Genomic DNA, 18751 nt, shown 5'->3' with positions numbered 1-18751 from the left:
TATTATTCAGGTGTTTTGCTTCTTATCTTTTAATGTGATGCCTAGCATCAACCTCTCCATTTTTCTTTGAGTTGTTGTTAATTTATTTGCCAGTGCTTTTGTTAGTGACCAAGTTTCACAGCCATATGAGATGACTGGAAGTATGCACAGGTTAAATGTCTTCCTTTTTAAACAGAGTGGGACATCATTGTTTTCAAAAATGCTTTTCAATTTTCTGAATGCACTCCAGGAAAGTTGAACTCTCCTATTTATTTCCTTTTGGAGTCCGCAGTTTAGATCAATGAGATGACCTAAGTATGTATATGAGAGACTCTTTCCAAGAAATTGTTTTCTATTATTATATTTTTTAGTGTTACAAAACGATTAAACATGATTTTAGTTTTTTCTCTGTTTATCTCTAGACCGACTTTTCTGCTTTCATGATATAGGTCTTCTATCATTATATTAAGGTCTTCTGGTTTGTTTGCAAAAATTATGATATCATCTGCATATCTTAGGTGTGTTAAGTTTCTGTTATTAATTTTTATACCAAGGTTTGTCCAGCTTATATTATTAAATATTTCTTGAAGGACTGCTGTAAAGATTTTGGGTGATAGAGAGTCTCCTTGTCAGACACCTTTTTCAATTGATATTTTATTGCTACTCGTGTGAAGTTGGATTATTGCTGTTGCAGTGAGGTATATTGCCTGGAGGAGGTTCATATATTCTCCAGGAACTCGCTGATTCTAGAGTGCTTTGATTATTGCATTAGTTTTGATGGAATCAAATGCTTTTTCATAATCAATGAAGGCTAAACAGAGAGGCAATTGGTTTTCTTCTGCTTTTTCTATTATTTGTTTTACTGAATGAATATGATCAATTGTGTTAAAGCCTTTATGGAATCCTGCTTGTTCTACTGGTTGATTTGAGTCTAGAAGAGGTGTTAATCTGTTTGTTATTACTTTTGTGAGAATTTTGTACAGATTAGAGAGAATACTAATTGGTCTATAGTTCTTTACTTCTTCTTTGTTCCCTTTTTTAAATAACAGTATCAGAGTAGCATTTTTCCAATTTTCTGGTATCTTCCCCTCTTCTAGGCATAGATTTAGTAAGTTTGTGACATGGTGAATTATATTGTTTCCTCCCCATTTAATTAATTCTATGTGAATTAGGTCTTCACCAGGACATTTTCTATTTTTCATTTGTTTTAATGCTTGTTTTATTTCATCTGAATTGAATAGGGGGGATGAATTCCATATGCGATGGAGAAGAGTTATTTATATTTGATTTATCTATTGAAGGATCACTATAGTAGTCTTTATAAAATTCTTCTATCCTGCTTAGGATTTGTTCTTGGTTCCTTATTGTAGTTCCATTCTTATCTTTTATTGCAGTTATTTGACTTTTGCCAACCGATAAATGTTTTCTTAGTATTATTTTCATATTTTTATTGTTTTATTATTATTATTATTATTATCCAGGCCTCCATGGAGTCAAAAGCCTCATCGTGGGAGATCGTTTTTAGGAAACACAAAGTCTATCATACCACTCCTTGAACCCATTGACCATTCCCACTGCAAATCACTCTTTCAGGCAATGCATTCCAAGGTTCAACCATCCTCCATGCAAAGAAACCACTCCTCACCCTCTTGCGCACAGCCTCCTTTTGTCATTTCCAGGGATGGACCCTTGTCATAGCTCCTTCCTGCTGTTCCACCAAGTGAAAGAACTCTCCAATGCCTACCCCGTAACTGCCTCTCAACAGTTTAAAAGTCTCGATCATATCACCTCTCTTCTTCTATCCACCAAACTCTGCATTCCACATTCCCTCAGTCAATCCTCATAACTCATATTGTACAGTCCTGAAACCATCTTTGTTATCTGCCTCTGTACCCTTTCCACAGTCAATTTATCCCCTTCAAATACTGTGGACCAAATCTGAGAATAATAGTCTGAGTGTGGTCTGATCAGGGCCTTATACAACAGAATGATAACTCTTTTATCTCTGCAGGTCAGTGTCTTCAGTATTGCAGCAATCCTCTGAGTTACCCTCACCACCTTTGCAATATGCTCCCCGAATTTCAGTTTTCTATCAATCATCACCCCCAGATCTCTTGTCTCCCCTACCTCCTCCAGAACAGCTCCTCCAATCGAGTATGCATCCTCCCATCGATGGATCCCAAACCTCAAAACTTTACATTTTGCTGCATTGTACCGATACCCCCGTTCATTTGCCCATCTGTCTAGTTTATTCAAATCCTCTTGCAGGTCTGCCACATCTGAAGTATTACTGATAACCCTTCCCAACTTCACATCATCCACAAACAACTGAATTTCCCCTTGCAATCCATTGACAATATCATTGATATAAAGGTTGAACAATACAGGTCCCAGTACTGATCCCTGTGGAACCCCCACTTGTAACCTTCTGCTTCCTTGATATTACCCCACCATACACAACTCTCTGATACCTATCAGTCAGCCAATCCTGAATCCATTTGACTAACCCAACATTTAAATCCATGTACTGCAACTTAAATATCAGCTTATCATGTGGCGCCCTGTCAAACGGCTTTGCAAAATCCAAACAAATGGCAGTATATGCCTTTCCCCTCATCAACTGCTCTTGTCACTTTATTATAAAAGGCAATCATATTACTAAAGCAAGAGTGCCCCTTAACAAATCCATGTTGATTCTCACAGATAACATTACCCTAATCTGCCTAATGCTGTATATAGTCCCTCACTAATTTCTCCAAGACCTTAACAACTACTGATGACACACAAACAGGCCTATAATTAGACACTTCCAGTCTGGTACCGCCCTTATGCAACTGCACTATCTTACATTCCTTACATTCCCTGGGTACCTTTCCCACAACCAGACTTTTATTGAAAAGCCAGGTCAACGGAGCTGTCAGTTCTTTAGCACATTCTCTCAAAACCCATGGTGAAATACCATCCAGTCCAACAGCTTTACTGGTATCCAGAGTACTCAGTATTTGGAACACACTCTCCTCTAAACCCTGAACCTGCCCTATCTCTCTAGTATTAAAACCTCCTCCAGGATGAAATACTCCAATAAAGTGCTTATTGAACAACTTCACTATGTCCTTTGCATCAGTCACTCTATTCCCATTTTTATCCTGCAATGTCATTCTTCCACAATATTTTCTCTCCCTACTGGCCACATAGTTAAAAAATTCCCTAGGATTTTCTTTGGATCTCAGTGCCAATTTCTTCTCATATTCCAGTTTTGCCTTCCTCACCATTCTGGTCACTCTCCTGGCCTGTGTCTTATATTCTTCGTGTAGCTGTCCTCCACCCCTCTCCTTATATATCTTCCATAATCTCTTTTTCAACTGCAGTTCCTGTTTGATATCATTTGTCATCCACTTTAAACTAAATTGTGTTCGCTTCACCCATGGTATACAGCTTACTATTGCTACTAACAAATATTCTTTCACAATTTTCCAAGCACTAATGATATCCTGGCCGTTCAATTCTGCCCTGCATGGAACTGCCCCTAGTTGATACCTAAGACTATTATAATCACCTGCCTTATAATTCCACAAACATTCCCTTTTCTTTGATATACCTGCATGTGTGTTCATCTTCCAAGTCAAAACTGCATGTCACCCTCTCCAACTGGTGGAAGAGATGTTATCTCATTTATTATCAGCTCTTCTGATGCTATGACCAAATTCAAAACTCTTGAACCTCTTGTTCCCTCTATTACATGCTGCTGAAGACATTTGTCCCTCAATTTTCTCTGTCCTAGGAACTTGAAGCATCCTTTTCCAGGCCCACACATTTCAAAAGCACTGATCCTCTTAAATGCCTTGTTCAGTGTCCAAGACTGAGCTATAAAGAACCACAGAGAAGACAAGCCTTGAATACTCTGCGCACAGAATCACTGGCAAGGAGAACAGAATTTTCCCTTGTGCATTCCGATCTGCACAAGGCTGTTGTTTCTTTTGTTTTTTTTTTAGTGTTATAAGATCTTATTTCACTTCTCATCGTTTTCCTTATTGTTTTGCATGGTTCTGCATGTTCTATTTTAGAAATTAAGTTTTTGTCTTGTTTCATATTTCGTCTCTTTTTTAGTAGTTGTAAGGTTTCCTCTGAAAGTTTATGGTCTTTTTGTTGTTTGTTGTTTTTGAATTCATTGGCTGCTGAGATTATTACTTCCATTACATTTTTGCTTATTTTGTTTATGTGTTCTTTTTCAAATATATTTATTAAGTCTAGTTTTGGATTGAGTTTTTCTTTGTAATCCTTTTACTGTTTTCGATAAGTTTTAAGTCAAAACTTCTTGAATTTTTGTTGTTTAGCCATTCTTTCCAATTTGGAGTTTATTTTAATTTTGACTCTGGCTAGTCTGTGGTCACTTCCTGTTTTTACTTGATTTAATACTGCGGTATCTTGAACTATTTCTTTATTATTACACAGTATATAATTTCATTTCATTTTTTATTTCTCCATTTGGACTTCTCCATGTCCATTTTAAGAAAGCCCTCTTGTTGAGGGCTTTCTTGAAAAATGTATTCATAATATAAAGCTTGTTACTGATAGAGAATTCTGTAAGAGCCATTCCTGAGTTGCTGCTTGTACCATATATGTATGGTCCTATTGTATCTATTTGGTGAATGGGATGACCTACTTTGGCATTAAAATTGCCCATTACTATAGTAAAGTTTTGATTGCTATTTCTTTTTTTATCTAGAGTGTGCTACAGTGAGTCATAAAATGCTTCTATCTCTTCATCAGTGTGGGATGAGGTGGGAGCATATATTTGGATGATCCTAATTTTAAGTTTAGAGTTTATTTTAAATGTAATTTCTATTATTCTTTCATCTGTATAATTGAATTCTTCTGTAAGGTGTGTAATTGTTTTCTTAATTAGAAATCCCACTCCGTATTGTCCTTTAGTTTTCCCATAATAGTATAAGTAGTCTCCATTTTTTAGTTTTATTAAATGTTCATCCTTCCTGCGAACTTCACTTAAACCTTTGATGTCCCATTTAATATGTTTTATTTCTTGCTATAAGATGGTAAGGTCTTCCTCTTCTTTAAGTGTTTGACAATTAAATGTTCCTATATAGAAGAAAAGAGGATTGTATTGATTACCGTTATATTTATGAATTCTTTGGGCTATTCCAGTATTGCTTATTATTTGGGAAAGCTTCTCCACTGCATCATTCTCTGGTCTCCATAAATGGTTTCGATCAGAGTAGTCATATAATTGGGGAAATTTAGTCACATCCAGTGATTGCCCATTCTGGCCATGGACTTTATGGCCTTTCTTTCTTCTTCTTGGCATTGTAGTGGAGGGATTGGGGCCTAATCTCCCATGCTGGCCACATAACGTCTTGGGAGATACATTTTATAGCTTATTGCCATCTCTTTGCTTAGTATCAACTTTGCCAGGACTCATTACGACACCATGTTTTCCAGGGGGGGGGGATCCACATGGAGGCATGATACTAAGACTTCCTGGGTATGACCCTCCGGACTTCACCGAAATATTGGCACTGCCATCTATATCAGTTCCATCACAGTTTTTGACCATGTTGTAGGTTGCCAGCCCACCACGGAAATCCATCCCAGGCTTAACTGTGCTCAACATGCTACAAACATGACTGATGGCTAGTCAGCCAAGACCCTGGTAGGAGAACACAGCTAATTCCCCTCTCTCTCCCTCCCCCTGCAAATAATCTTTCAATCATGGCCTCTAAACTATTTCATCTCGCTTGGCAGAATCAGACTTAATTCCTTTCCTTTTTCTTGATTTGCATAATTCTGAAGGATGCTATCTCTTACTGGAGATTTTCTAAAAAAATTGCAAATTTTTCTCATTTGGGAAATTGATTGTTTATAATTGTTAGACAACATAAGGAATCTACAGTCATTATCTACAGTCATCAAGAGAATTTAAGAAATCCTCGCCATAATCATCTTCACACTCTATGTCATCTTCCGATTCCTTACTTGTAACATATACAATCGGTTTCAAGTCAAAATGTTAACATTTTTAATTAAAAATTAATTAATTTTTACATATTAATTCAAGTATCTAAAACTGATTTTTTAAATTTAAAAACCGGTTTTCGAATTTTACAAATTTATCCAAAAAAAAACGGTTTTTTAAACTCTGTTTTAAAACCTGACAAACCCTACTGTTGTCTACATTTTCTATAAATATTTCCATGGTTATTGTTATTATTTTTATCAACACCAGATCTCCATGGAGTCGAAACTCATCGATGATACACACCAAACCCATCAAACCATTGCCTTAAACTCATTCAGCGTATTTGCATTCACCACAATGGCAGGCAACACATTCCATTCATCAACCACTCCATGCAAATAACCTGCTCCTTATGCCCTCCTTGCTTACACAGCTTCCAGGAATGTCGCCTTGTTCTACCAAAAAATTTCTTCCACATTAAGTCAGTAACACTTGTAGATAAACTTATACGTTGGTGATACTAACTGTCAATTTTTAGGGAAAGACAACATATACTGTTATTATTATAATTACGGCTATTTAGCCTGCTTCAGTTTAGGAGTGCCCCTGTTTAAATGTCATTGGCTATTTACTCATGGATTCTTAGGGCATTGTGGGTGTAAATTTACCAAAAAGTATATGTAGCATAAGAAATAGAAATTTACATACCTTTTTCTGGGTGTTGCGGCTTTTCCTCATTCTGCGATGTCGAAAAACTACTGAGTGTGTGTGGGGGGGGGTAGGCAATTTGGGAGAATTAAGTTAGAAATTATTTTGGTAATGTTACATTACCATCTTCAGGGAACATAAAAATAATGATATGTGCATGCAGGCACTAACACTGAACAAATATGGCTGAAGACAACAACTGAAGTTGGTCCTAGAGTCTTAAAAGGTGCTACCTAGTGTTAGTGCCTGCATGCACATATCATTATTTTTATGTTCCCTGAAAATGGTAATGTAACATTACCAAAATATAGGAAGTATTAATTAATTTTTTTAAATTAATATAACAGTATAGATTGTCTTTCCCATGATTAACTCAGTAACAATCCTTTAGCAACTTAGTTTTGCAAAAGGAAGCACACAGCTTCCTTGTCATCGCTCCTTCCTGTTTTCCACCAAGCGAAAGAACTCCCCAGTGTCAACCCTGTAACTCTCAACAGTTTACAAGTCTCAAATCATATCACCTCTCTTTCTTCTATCTACCAAATTCTGCATTCCACATTCCTTCAGCCGATCCTCATAACTAACATTGTACAGTCCTGAAACCATCTTTGTTATCTGCCTCTGCACTCTTTTCACAATTAATTTATCCCCTTCAAATCCTAGGGACCAAATTTGAGAACAATAGTCTAAGTGTGCTCTGATCAGGGTCTTATACAACAGAATGATAACTCTTTTATCTCTGCAGGTCAGCATCCTTCTCATTATTGCAGCAATCCTCTGTGTCACCTTCACCACCTTTGCATTATATCCCCTGAATTTCAGGTTTCTATCAATCTTCAACTCCAGATCTCGTCTCCCTCCTACTTCCTCCAATAGAGTATGCAGCATTCCATCGATATGTCCCAAACCTCAAGACCTTACATTTTGCTGCATTAAACCGAGACCCCCATTCATTTGCCCACCTGTCTAGTTTATTCAAATCCTCTTGCAGGGCTGCCACATCTGTACTATTACTAATAACCCTTCCCAGCTTCAAATCATCTGCAAACAACTGAATATCCCCCTGCAATCCATTGAAAATGTCATTTATATAAAGGTTAAACAATACAGGTCCCAGTACTGAACTCTGTGGAATGGAACTGCACTTGTAACCTTCTGCTTCCTTGATATTGCCCTATCATACACAATTCTCTGATACCTATCAGACAGCCAATCCTGAATCCAGTTGACTAACCCAACACCTAAATCTATGTGCTGTAACTTAAATATCAGCTTATCATGTGGCGCCCTGTCAAATGCCTTTGCAAAATCCAAAAAAATGGTAGTGTATGCCTTTCCCTCATCAACTGCTCTTGTCACTTTATTATAAAAGGCAATCATATTACTTAAGCAAAAACTCCCCTTAACAAATCCATGTTGATTCTCACAGATAATATTACTCTCATCTGTCCAAAGCTGTATACAGTTCCTCACTAATTTCTCGAAGACTTTAACAACCACTGATGACACACAAACTGGCTTATAATTAGACACTTCCAGTCTGCTACCACCCTTATGCAAAGGCACCATCTTACTTTCCTTCTATTCTTTGGGTACCTTTCCCGTAGCCATATTGCTTCTGAAACATTGATCTATTGGAGTGGTTGGTTTGAAAACTTGGAATTCCATGGAAGCTGCATAAAGTAGTGAGATTGTTAATAAAATATTACAAATAGTTTACATTTGGAAAATGATGTAGAAGCAGAATCATACTAGAGAGAAAGGAAGATTGATGTCTCAGAAGTAAGAGAATTTTTTCTTACAAAACTATTTTTTTCTCATGAAAGCTGCCCTATTTTTCTGGTAGCAACTAATATCACAGACACTAATAATGCTTATAGCTTTTAGTTGTTATAATGGTGTTCATAGTACTAATACTAATTCTAGATTTCTAAATCTAGATTTCAATTATTTTTCTAAATCTTTATATTGCACTTTTATCATGCAAACTAGAAAGCACTTTTACTTTCATTCTAGCAGAAATCCCCACCAAAAGTAAAAGTAGATTGTTTATATAAAAATGAACAGGTCAGCTTCTCATTATAATAGTATGTCATATATGTACTCTTATACCTGAATTGCAAAATATGCATAAAATAAAACTATTCTTGGAATAAAGGAATATTTGTTCTGATGATAAATGTGATATGACTGGAAATTTACCTCCTAATGAAAAAGAGTATATTTCTTTGTTCTTTCCTGCATTTTATTCCTTTTTCATCATATTGATTTTTTTTTTTTTTAATATATATTTGACCCACACACAGTAGGTCACAAGAACCTATAGTATATCAGTGCTGTATGTGAGATCACCTTATTTCTCAGAAGCCATATTTATTTTTAAGTGTTCATTAGCCTGTTTATACTATGGTTGATTATTAACAATAATTTACTAAGTTATTAATATTACAGGAATGTGGAGCTGATTGTGTTAAATTTCAGAAGACAAATCTGCATTGTCGATTCAATAAAGAAGCATTAAATAGAATATATTCTAGTCCACATTCATGGGGTTCAACTTATGGAGAACATCGTTCTTACCTAGAATTTAATAAAGAACAATTTTCTGAACTTCAGAATTATGCCAAAGAACAAGGCATATTATTTTCTGCTTCTGGAATGGATAAAGTAAGTATGCATTATCAGAAATCCGTTATTATTTTTTTTTTTTACTCAAACTTCTCCATGGAGTCAGAGATACATCATGGGAAAAACTAGTACTAACATGCTAATTTATTCATACAATGCTCATCACAGTTATTTGTAAAATCATTTACTAATCAAGCACTCATAGCTACCTCTAGCAAATCATTCTGCCCATTCACCACCCTCCAGGAAAAAAAAAAATCTAGTTCAGATTTTTGTTAACAACACTCTTGCACAATTTCTCGTGGTGACCCTCTATTATTTCCCTTTCTGTAATGAACTGGGTAAAAAATCTTGTGTCAAGCCTATAAAACTGATTTAATAACTTATATGGTTCCATCATATCCCCTCTTTTCCATCTATCGACTAGCCTTTGTAACTCACTGACTTCAATCTTTACTTATAGTTTGCATTCCATAGACCTGTCAGAATCTTGGTTACACACCACTAAATCTGCTCTCCCACTTCTTCATTTCAATGAAATCTAGGCAACCCAATCTGTGCACATTAATCAACCTCCCTATCACTGTTATCAGTGTTCTTTAGCATCCAAGTAATTTGATGAGCTATTTTACCCACCATTGCAGTATGCCCTCTAAACTTCAACTCCCTGTCCTATTACCCTCAAATCCCCAACCTCGTCAATTTCTGTAGTCAAGGCCTACCAATTTAGTGCAGTTTGCAATCTATTCATCCCAAAATTTACGATCTTACATTTGGCTATGTTAAGCTGGCAGCCATTAGCCTTTATCCAATGCTTATAGTCTATTTAATTCATCCTGCATTATCTCTATATAATCCTCATTGTTTATCACTCTTCCTAGTTTTGTGTCATAGAAAACAACTGAATGCCCTTAAAATCATTTCCTATATCAATGATGCACAAATTAAACAGCATTGGCTACTTAATTTGTTCATCAATCACTAGTCATTCCCCCCCCCCTTCCCCCATTGATGATCATCCACCCTCTTATTCAAATGACCAGTTCCATATCCATCTTTATTTGTCCAATTTCTTCTTCTTCTTCTTCTTATTATTATTATCCTAAGACCCCATTCAGTCACAGACTCATCTAGGAGGTCCTTTTTGTCATGCGCACAGCTCATCATGTGTTATGTGTGTTATATTCCATCGAGTCGTTCTTGACTCCTGGTGATTCAATGAACATACATTCTCCATTCAGATCTGTCCCTGGCCATCTTTCAGAATTTCCAAGTGCATTTCAGTTGCTTCTTTAACTCCATCCATCCATCTAATTCTTGGTCTTCCTCTTCTCCTGCTTCCATCAACTTTAGCAAGCATCATCATCATCTTCTCCAGACTGTCATTTGCTCGCATAATATGTCCGAAGCATGACAATTTTTGCTTGATGATCATAGCTTCGAGGGAGCAATCTGGCTTTATTCTGTCTATCACTGATTTATTGGTTTGCTTTGCAGTCCATGGTATTCTTTAGTAAGCCTCTCAACCCCATAATTCAAATGTATCTATCTTCCATCTTTCACTTTTTCTCAGGGTCCAACTTTCACATCCATACAGTACCACAGGGAATATCATTGTTTTCACGATTCTAAATTTTGTTGCTAAGATTATCTTTAAAGATAATATCTTTAAAGATATTATCTTTAAAGATAATATCTTTATCTTTAAAGATCTTGCTTAAATTTGTCATTGCTTTCTTTCCGAGTAATAATCTTCTTCTAACTTCAGTACAATACAATACAATACCCATTTTTATCAATTCGGGATCCTAGGAGCACAAAATTGTTAACTACTTCCATTTCTCCCCATCTACTTCAAAATCATTAAGTTCACATGTTGCCATAACTTTTGTCTTTGTGAGGTTAAGTTTAAGACCATATTTAGCACTTTCTTCTTTAACTTTCATAATAAGTTTAATAAGTTCCTCCAAATCTTCTTTGCATTCTGCTAGCAAGGTGGTATCATCTACGTACCTCAAATTATTAATATTTCTTCCACCAATTTTAATTCCAACTGAAGACTCCTCCAGCCCTGCCATTCTTAAAATTTATTCGCTGTACAAGTTAAACAGGTACGGAGATAAAATACATCCTTGTCGCACTCCTTTACCTATTATGAAATACTCAGTTTCTCCAAGATCTGTTTGGACAGTAGCTTCTTGTTCACAATAAAGATTCCTCAGAAGGATAATGAAATGCTCTGCTACTCCATTGTTCTTAACACATTCCACAGTTTCACATGATCTACAGAGTCAATATATTTCTTTCCCTTGCTGTGACTTTTCCTTCTTCCCATAGTTGGATGTCTCCTCCCCTCTATAATAATTATTTGTCCTGTACTTATTGTACTAATTGCCAATGCATTCATCCACATGCTCCCTCTGTACCCAGTTGCCTATAACCGCAACCAACTATTTATTTCATTCTGTTGACCTTATCCCAACAAGATAGCCTCTAATTCATCACTCTCTGCATCTCTGTTTCCTGCTGTATTCTTACTCTTTTTGGCTACAGTTTTTCTTCTTTTGCTATCATTATCAAAACACCTCCCCACATCCTGTTCCCTGTATCTTCTGAAAATACTGTACTTTGTGCATTCTATCCCAATGACTATATCATCCCCTGTTGACCAAGTCTCACTGATGCCTATAACTTTTGACCAAGTTGAATTAACTAATGCAAAAAAACTCTGATTATTTTGGATACATCTGGAATTAGTATAGATAAACTGCAGTACTCCTCCCCACCTTAATCGCTCAACAGAAGGTGAGAAGGAGGATTCATTTTATGTTGTTAAAAGAGAGAAGTAGCACTAAGAAAATGACATTAAGAAAAGTGTTTTTTCTTAAATTATATTGTGTAGCTTTTTATAATAGTGTTTTTGTGTGATAGTCAGATTGGATATAGGCATTGCACTGTGTTTGTGAGTTTAAAAGTGCTTGCTTCAGTTGTTTTGAATAATGTGATAGTTAATGTTATAAATGGCAACAGTAAAGAAGCACATACCATCAACACAAATGGTTGCAAATCAGAGATCGAGTTTTCCTCTGGATTTTTTGAAGAAGAAGCCTTTGATCTTTCCATATAAGAACATTGTTGTTAGAAGTAATCAGAAAATTGATGCTGATAGTTTTTTGGCATGAAACTCATAGATCGTAGTTTGCGATCTTAAGTTTCACTTACTGGCTATAAAACAACAAGGGATTTTTATCCCCTTAATTTCTATTAAGGTTGCCAGAAAACTAGCCGTTTGGCTTTTTATCTTAACTAACTGCTACAAAGTAATTTATTCAGATTTTCAAGAAGCCTTTGATCATTCCATATAAGAACATTGTTGTTAGAAGTAATCAGAAAATTGATGTTCTTATATGGAATGATCAAAGGCTTCTTGAAAATCTGAATAAATTACTTTGTAGCAGTTAGTTAAGATAAAAAGCCAAACGGCTAGTTTTCTGGCAACCTTAATAGAAATTAAGGGGATAAAAATCCCTTGTTGTTTTATAGCCAGTAAGCGAAACTTAAGATCGCGAACTACGATCTATGAGTTTCATGCCGAAAAACTATCGGCGTAGGCAATTCGAAGCAAAGGTAGAGCAAGCTCCCTCACTATTTTTGATATTTTCTCACAATGTACACAGCTCCTAGGAGATGTAATACTGTCATTACATTATGAGGAGAGGTCACTACCCAGACCGGTTTCAACCTTTTTTGCGGTCTCATCAGTGAGTAGGTAGACCTGGAAGATATCAAAGCTTAGTGAAAAGAACTTATATACCTTCACTATACGAATGCCATAAAGGTGTATTAATATTTATAGTTAAGATAAAAAGCCAAACGGCTAGTTTTCTGACAACCTTAATAGAAATTAAGGGGATAAAAATCCCTTGTTGTTTTATAGCCAGTAAGCGAAACTTAAGATCGTGAACTACGATCTATGAGTTTCATGCTGAAAATTTCTATTAAGGTTGCCAGAAAACTAGCTGTTTGGCTTTTTATCTTTGTTTGTCAGGTTTGTCATGATAGATCACCACTTAGTGCCCGGTTCAGCAAGTCATTTCTATTAAGAGATCACTTACTGAATGAATAATGTAGATACAATTCCTAATTAATTTTTCCATTACAGCGTCTATAAAATACTGATGAAACTAACTGGTTTATAAGCTCCACTTGATGCAGATACATCTTACCATTCACTCTCTCCTATTGTTTCCATTCTCTCCTCTTCTTTCATTCCCATAGGTCTCTCTCATTCCCTCTCCTCTATTGAAATATTGAAAAGAATAACATGTAAGAAAGTTTTAAAGTGAATAAAAATTGAGCAGCTCTCAGATGGGAACTGTAGACTAAAATACACAAAGATTATTGAAGAAAAAATGAAAGAGGTTGAGAACAGGAACCAAACCTCGGAGATTCAATGGCGAGCCTTGAAGAAAACCCTGATTGATTCAGCCAGAGAGGCATGTTGTGAGATTGTCTGCAAGGAGAGAAAAATCAGAACTCCATGGTGGACACAGGAAGTTAAAGAGGCAGTGAAGGAAAAGAAGAAAGCATATCAAAAGTTCCTGGCAAATAAGTCAGCTTTTGCTCTTAGAGAATACAGAGACAAACATAAGAAAGCAAAACACTGTGTAAAACTAGCTAAACAAAAGTCATGGGAGGACTTTGACAAGAACATAGAAAATAAATATCAAGAAGGTGGTAAGATATTCTGGAGGTTGTTGAAGAAGCTTAGAAATGGAGGAAAGAGTGCTGTAAAAGGAGTTATAGATGATAAAGGTGACAGGAAAACAGGAGAAAAAGATATCCTTGAAGTATGGAGTAATTACTTTTAAAAACTGCTAAAAGAAACAAGCAGTGATGTTAGCACAGTGGTACAAAACATTGACCATGCATGCAGTCAGGAATACATATCCATACTTGAAGTAGAAAAAGCCATCAAAGGCTTGAAATGTGGAAAGGCAGCAGGAGTAGATGATATTCGACCAGAAATGGTGAAGTATGGTGGTATAAGAGTCTTACAGTGGCTGCACTGCATAGTTCAGAAAGCCTGGACAGAGGGACAAATTCCCGATGATTGGAGTAGAGCTCTCATAATACCCATATATAAAAAGGGAAATAAAACTGAATGTGAGAATTCCAGAGGTATTTCCCTAGTGAGTGTTCCTGGTAAGATTTATGCAAGTACACTTGAGAAACGGTTGAAAAGAATTGTGGAAGAAAAGCTTGGTGAAGAACAAGCTGGATTCAGGCCAAATAGAGGCTGTCAGGATCAGATCTTCACTTTAAGGCAAATAGTTGAGAAAGCATTGGAATATAACAAAGATCTGTATTAAAGTTTTGTCAATCTGGAAAAGGCATATGATAAGGTGCCAATAGAGAAGCTGTTCAATACGCTACAGTTCAATACGCTAAAAATAATATGCATAAGCATATTATTTTTCTCTCTCCACTGATACTTTATCATACACATTACTTCCTTCGGCATTCTTATACTATCATTCATAATTTCTATGCTATCAATTCACTGCAACACAAAACTTTCAATCCTACCTCATCATCATCATCATCAAATTCCTGACACGTACCCTCAAGTGTACAGGATAGGGTGTCAATGGGAAATTATATCAACCGATACTTAGTCTTTATTTGAGTTGTAAGTCAGCAGTTAGAATTGAAGGAAGTACAGGAAGATGGTTTAATGTTAAATCTGGTGTGAGACAAGGATGTACATTATCCCCTCTGTTATTCATTATCTATATGGATCACATTATGAAGGAAAGTGGTATTAAACATGATATCAAAATTGGAAATGTTAATGTCAGCTCTTTGCTTTATGTGGATGATATTATACTTCTAAATAAATCCGCTACAAGTCTGCAAGATTCTCTGACTAAATTGAATAACTGTTGTAATAGATATGGTATAAAGGTCAGCATTAAAAAGACAAAGACAATGAAAATAGGCAGAATCATTGAAAATGTCAAATGCATTGTGAATGGAGAACCTGTGGAACAAGTAAAACATTTCAGCTACTTAGGCACGATTTTTAGTGAAGATGGTAAATTAAATATGGAAATAGACAACTGAATCAACAAAGCTGGTATGGTATGCAGTCAATTGAATAAATTCATATGGAATTAGAGAGAAATTAGTCGGAACACTAAATTAGCTGTATACAAGACAGTGTTCAAATCATTTTTAACTTATGGATCTGAGAGCTGGGTCAGAAGTAAAGCACTTGACCAAAGACTAGAGACCACAGATATGAGAGTCCTGAGAAAGATTAGAGGCATGAACAGATGGTGTCAATGGCAATATCATATTAAAAACGATGATATTAGGAAAGAACTTGACATTGTCAGCATCCAGGAATGCATTAGCAGAGCTAATCTCAGGTGGTATGGTCACTTAAACAGAATGGGCAAGGAAAGATTAGCAAAACAAGTGTTCTCTGCCAAGTTGGCAGGAAAACGACCCATAGGAAGACCAAGATATAGGTGGATTGGTACTGTACAAAGTGCCTTAGATGATAGAAATATAAGATCTGATAATGTTGGAGTCTCGACAAGTAACAGACTGATTTGGAGGTAAATTGTAGATAGGAAGTTAGTAATGATGTAAATTTTTCATGTAGTACTATCATATCCTGTACACTTGAGGGTATGTGTCAGGAATTTGATGATGATGATGATGAGGTAGGATTGAAAGTTTTGTGTTGCAGTGAATTGATAGCATAGAAAATATGAATGATAGTATAAGAATGCCGAAGGAAGTAATGTGTATGATAAAGTATCAGTGGAGAGAGAAAAATAATATGCTTATGCAGACTATGCAGAACAAAATGAGCTTGAGGGATTGGAAACAGTTGGGGGGGGGTGTCTGTGTGTGAATAAAACAATAGAGAGAATTAAAGTGAATGGGAAAAGCATAATAGTGCAAGGAACTAATAGTAAAGAAAAGATACTGTATGGAGATTCAATAAATTTTTGCCGGCCTGGTTGGCCGAGTGGTTAGCGTATCTGCTCTCCAGCCGAAAGGCTGCAGGTTTGAATCCTGCCATGGGCATGGATGTTTGTGATTGTCTTTGAAAATACTAGTCATGGTGGTGGGCAGTAGATGGCGTTGGTATAAATTTTCTGTAGTTGGTGGATTGGCAGACACGTTTGGTGGAGACGGAGAGTTGTAGAGTAGGTGCCCTCCCTCGACGAGTCTTTGTACTCCCTGGAGGTGTCTCATAATAATAATCATAATAATATAACCTTACCAGGCAAGCAGATATTGTTGTTCTACAAGAAACTCACTACACATCAAGGAAATATTACCATTTGTGAATACATTCTTCTTACTGATAAACCTGATGAAAGACATGGCTTGGCAATCTATGCAAATGTGAATCTCAGGACTATTCACAAAGTGACTTCTTCATTGGTATCTGGCTGCACAACTTCTTAATCTGCAATGTATGTCAGCTTCCTTTACTTGACTGGACAAGTCCTGTACTTCCTCATCCATTCCACCCTGCCATCATCCTTGGGGATTCCAACTTGCAGAGTACATTATGGGATACAATAATGATGATGGCAATCCAGGCCTACAACTGACAGTAAGCAACCTAGCACCTTCAAATCTAGAAGATGGGGATCAGAGACCCTGACCTCTGTTTTACCACTGCTGATATGGATGGAGCTCCTCTTACCTCAGCCTATCAAGTACTACTTGCTTTTTCCCCACAGCCCACACAGATCCTGCCAAATTACTGTAGAACTTATAATCACCAGAATAAACAGCTTCCGAATACTTCAAAGGAATCTCAGGAAAGCAAAATGGCCAAATTTTACCGAATTTATTGAAAACAACATCAACATAATCCCACCTACAGTTGATAACTATGAAAGATTCACTAAACGTCTCATACCATCTCGTAAGAAACATATCCTGAGAGGATTCAGAAAATTCTACACACCATGCTGGTCAACTCAAAGTAGTATTCTTTTGGCAGAGTATGAACAACAGAACTGCTTGTGCCCTCTTAAGGTCCTTGGATGACAGTAGAAGAAGAGCTCACCGACATGAAGAAATGAACAACTTCATCTTTACCAGATCAAGTCGCAAGGCTTGTCACTTTGACTGAGAGGCACTAGCACTCACTCCAAACAGAACTAAAGGAAAAGTAAATCCTAGCAGTATTGCAAAAACCTCAGCACAAAAACCTTAACTCAAAATTCCCACAGATACCAAAAAACAGATACATCATTGTTACATAAAACAGATTTCTTATCATGTCCTACATCTACAGCAAACTCTAATCCAGTAATTCAATATAAAATTGATACAGTACTCAAACTAACTAAAACAGGTAAAGCTTCTTGCACTGATGTCATCCTTCCTGACGTTTTACTTGCTTTGGCCTACAAACTAAATCCTGGCTATCTAGTTTATTTTCCTCAATAATAAATGATGAATGACTCCCAAACTTTGGCATGAATCAAAGCCTTTTCAAAACCCAATAAGTCAACTGATGACCCTAATAACTACTGCCCTATAGTATTGCCCTGCACTCCTTACAAACTTTTTGAAAGGATGATTCTCTCTAGAATTTCTCCAAAAATAGAAGCCATCTTGCTCAGTGAACAGGCTGGGTTTAGACCTGGCAGAAGCTGCTGCGACCAGCTCCTGGCTTTCACATCCAACCCATATAGAAGTTGGATATCAAAAGGGTTTAAAAACATATACTGCCTTCATAAACCTAACATAAGCTTATGACACTATATGGAAGAAAGGTTTACTGTATAAAGCAGCCAAAACAATCAACTTCTAAAAAACTCTAAAATTATTAGAACAAATGCTCTCCAATAGGAAAATAAAGATTAATTTGAATTCACAAAAAAGCAGAACATTTATCCTGCAGAATAGATTGCCACAAGGATCGGTCCTTGCTCCAGCTTTTTTTCAACCTGTACGCAAATGATATCCATCCAACAGCTAGTTGAAAGTTTGTCTATGCTGATGGCATAGCAATTGCCACCCAGGACAGTACCTTGTTAGACCTTGAAGGAACACTGAGCTAAGATCTGAGTTCACTACAAAATTACCTTAAAAGCTGCAGACTAACCCCAACAAAACTGTGGTTTTAGCTTTCCACCTAAATAATTACAAGGCTCATAGAAACTGAAAATAAACTTTTGCAACAGGAATCTAATCCATGAAAGTAACCCTGGTGTCACACTTGACTATTGACTAACGTACTGAAAACATTTGGAAAAAACTCAGTTAAAAATATCTGCCAGGAACAATATCATAAACAAGTTCACAGGCGCAACTTGGGATTGTAATGCCTCGACTCTTAGAATAGCAGCCATGTTCTGGTCTTCCCAGTTGCAGAGTATTGTTTGTCACCTTGGAGCTGAAGTCACCACATGACTC

General features: G+C 36.4%; 1 protein-coding gene across 4 annotated transcripts in view; it reads left to right on the top strand.

The window, feature by feature from the left end:
- NANS (N-acetylneuraminic acid synthase) overlaps positions 1-18751 on the top strand; it is a 158738-nt gene that overhangs the window by 34846 nt on the left and 105141 nt on the right. For all 4 annotated transcript variants that reach the window (XM_090408944.1, XM_090408942.1, XM_090408943.1 and 1 more), the window contains exon 3: positions 9113-9328. In XM_090408944.1, coding sequence (XP_090265070.1) covers positions 9113-9328 — 216 coding nt within the window. The remainder of the gene's footprint in view (positions 1-9112; positions 9329-18751) is intronic.

This window comes from Typopeltis vanoorti, chromosome 19 (assembly GCF_054136105.1).
Source record: "Typopeltis vanoorti isolate ZY-2024b chromosome 19, IOZ_Tvanoo_1.0, whole genome shotgun sequence".
In the NCBI taxonomy this organism is placed as follows: domain Eukaryota; kingdom Metazoa; phylum Arthropoda; class Arachnida; order Uropygi; family Thelyphonidae; genus Typopeltis; species Typopeltis vanoorti.
This window is presented reverse-complemented; position numbering and strand designations above follow the sequence as displayed.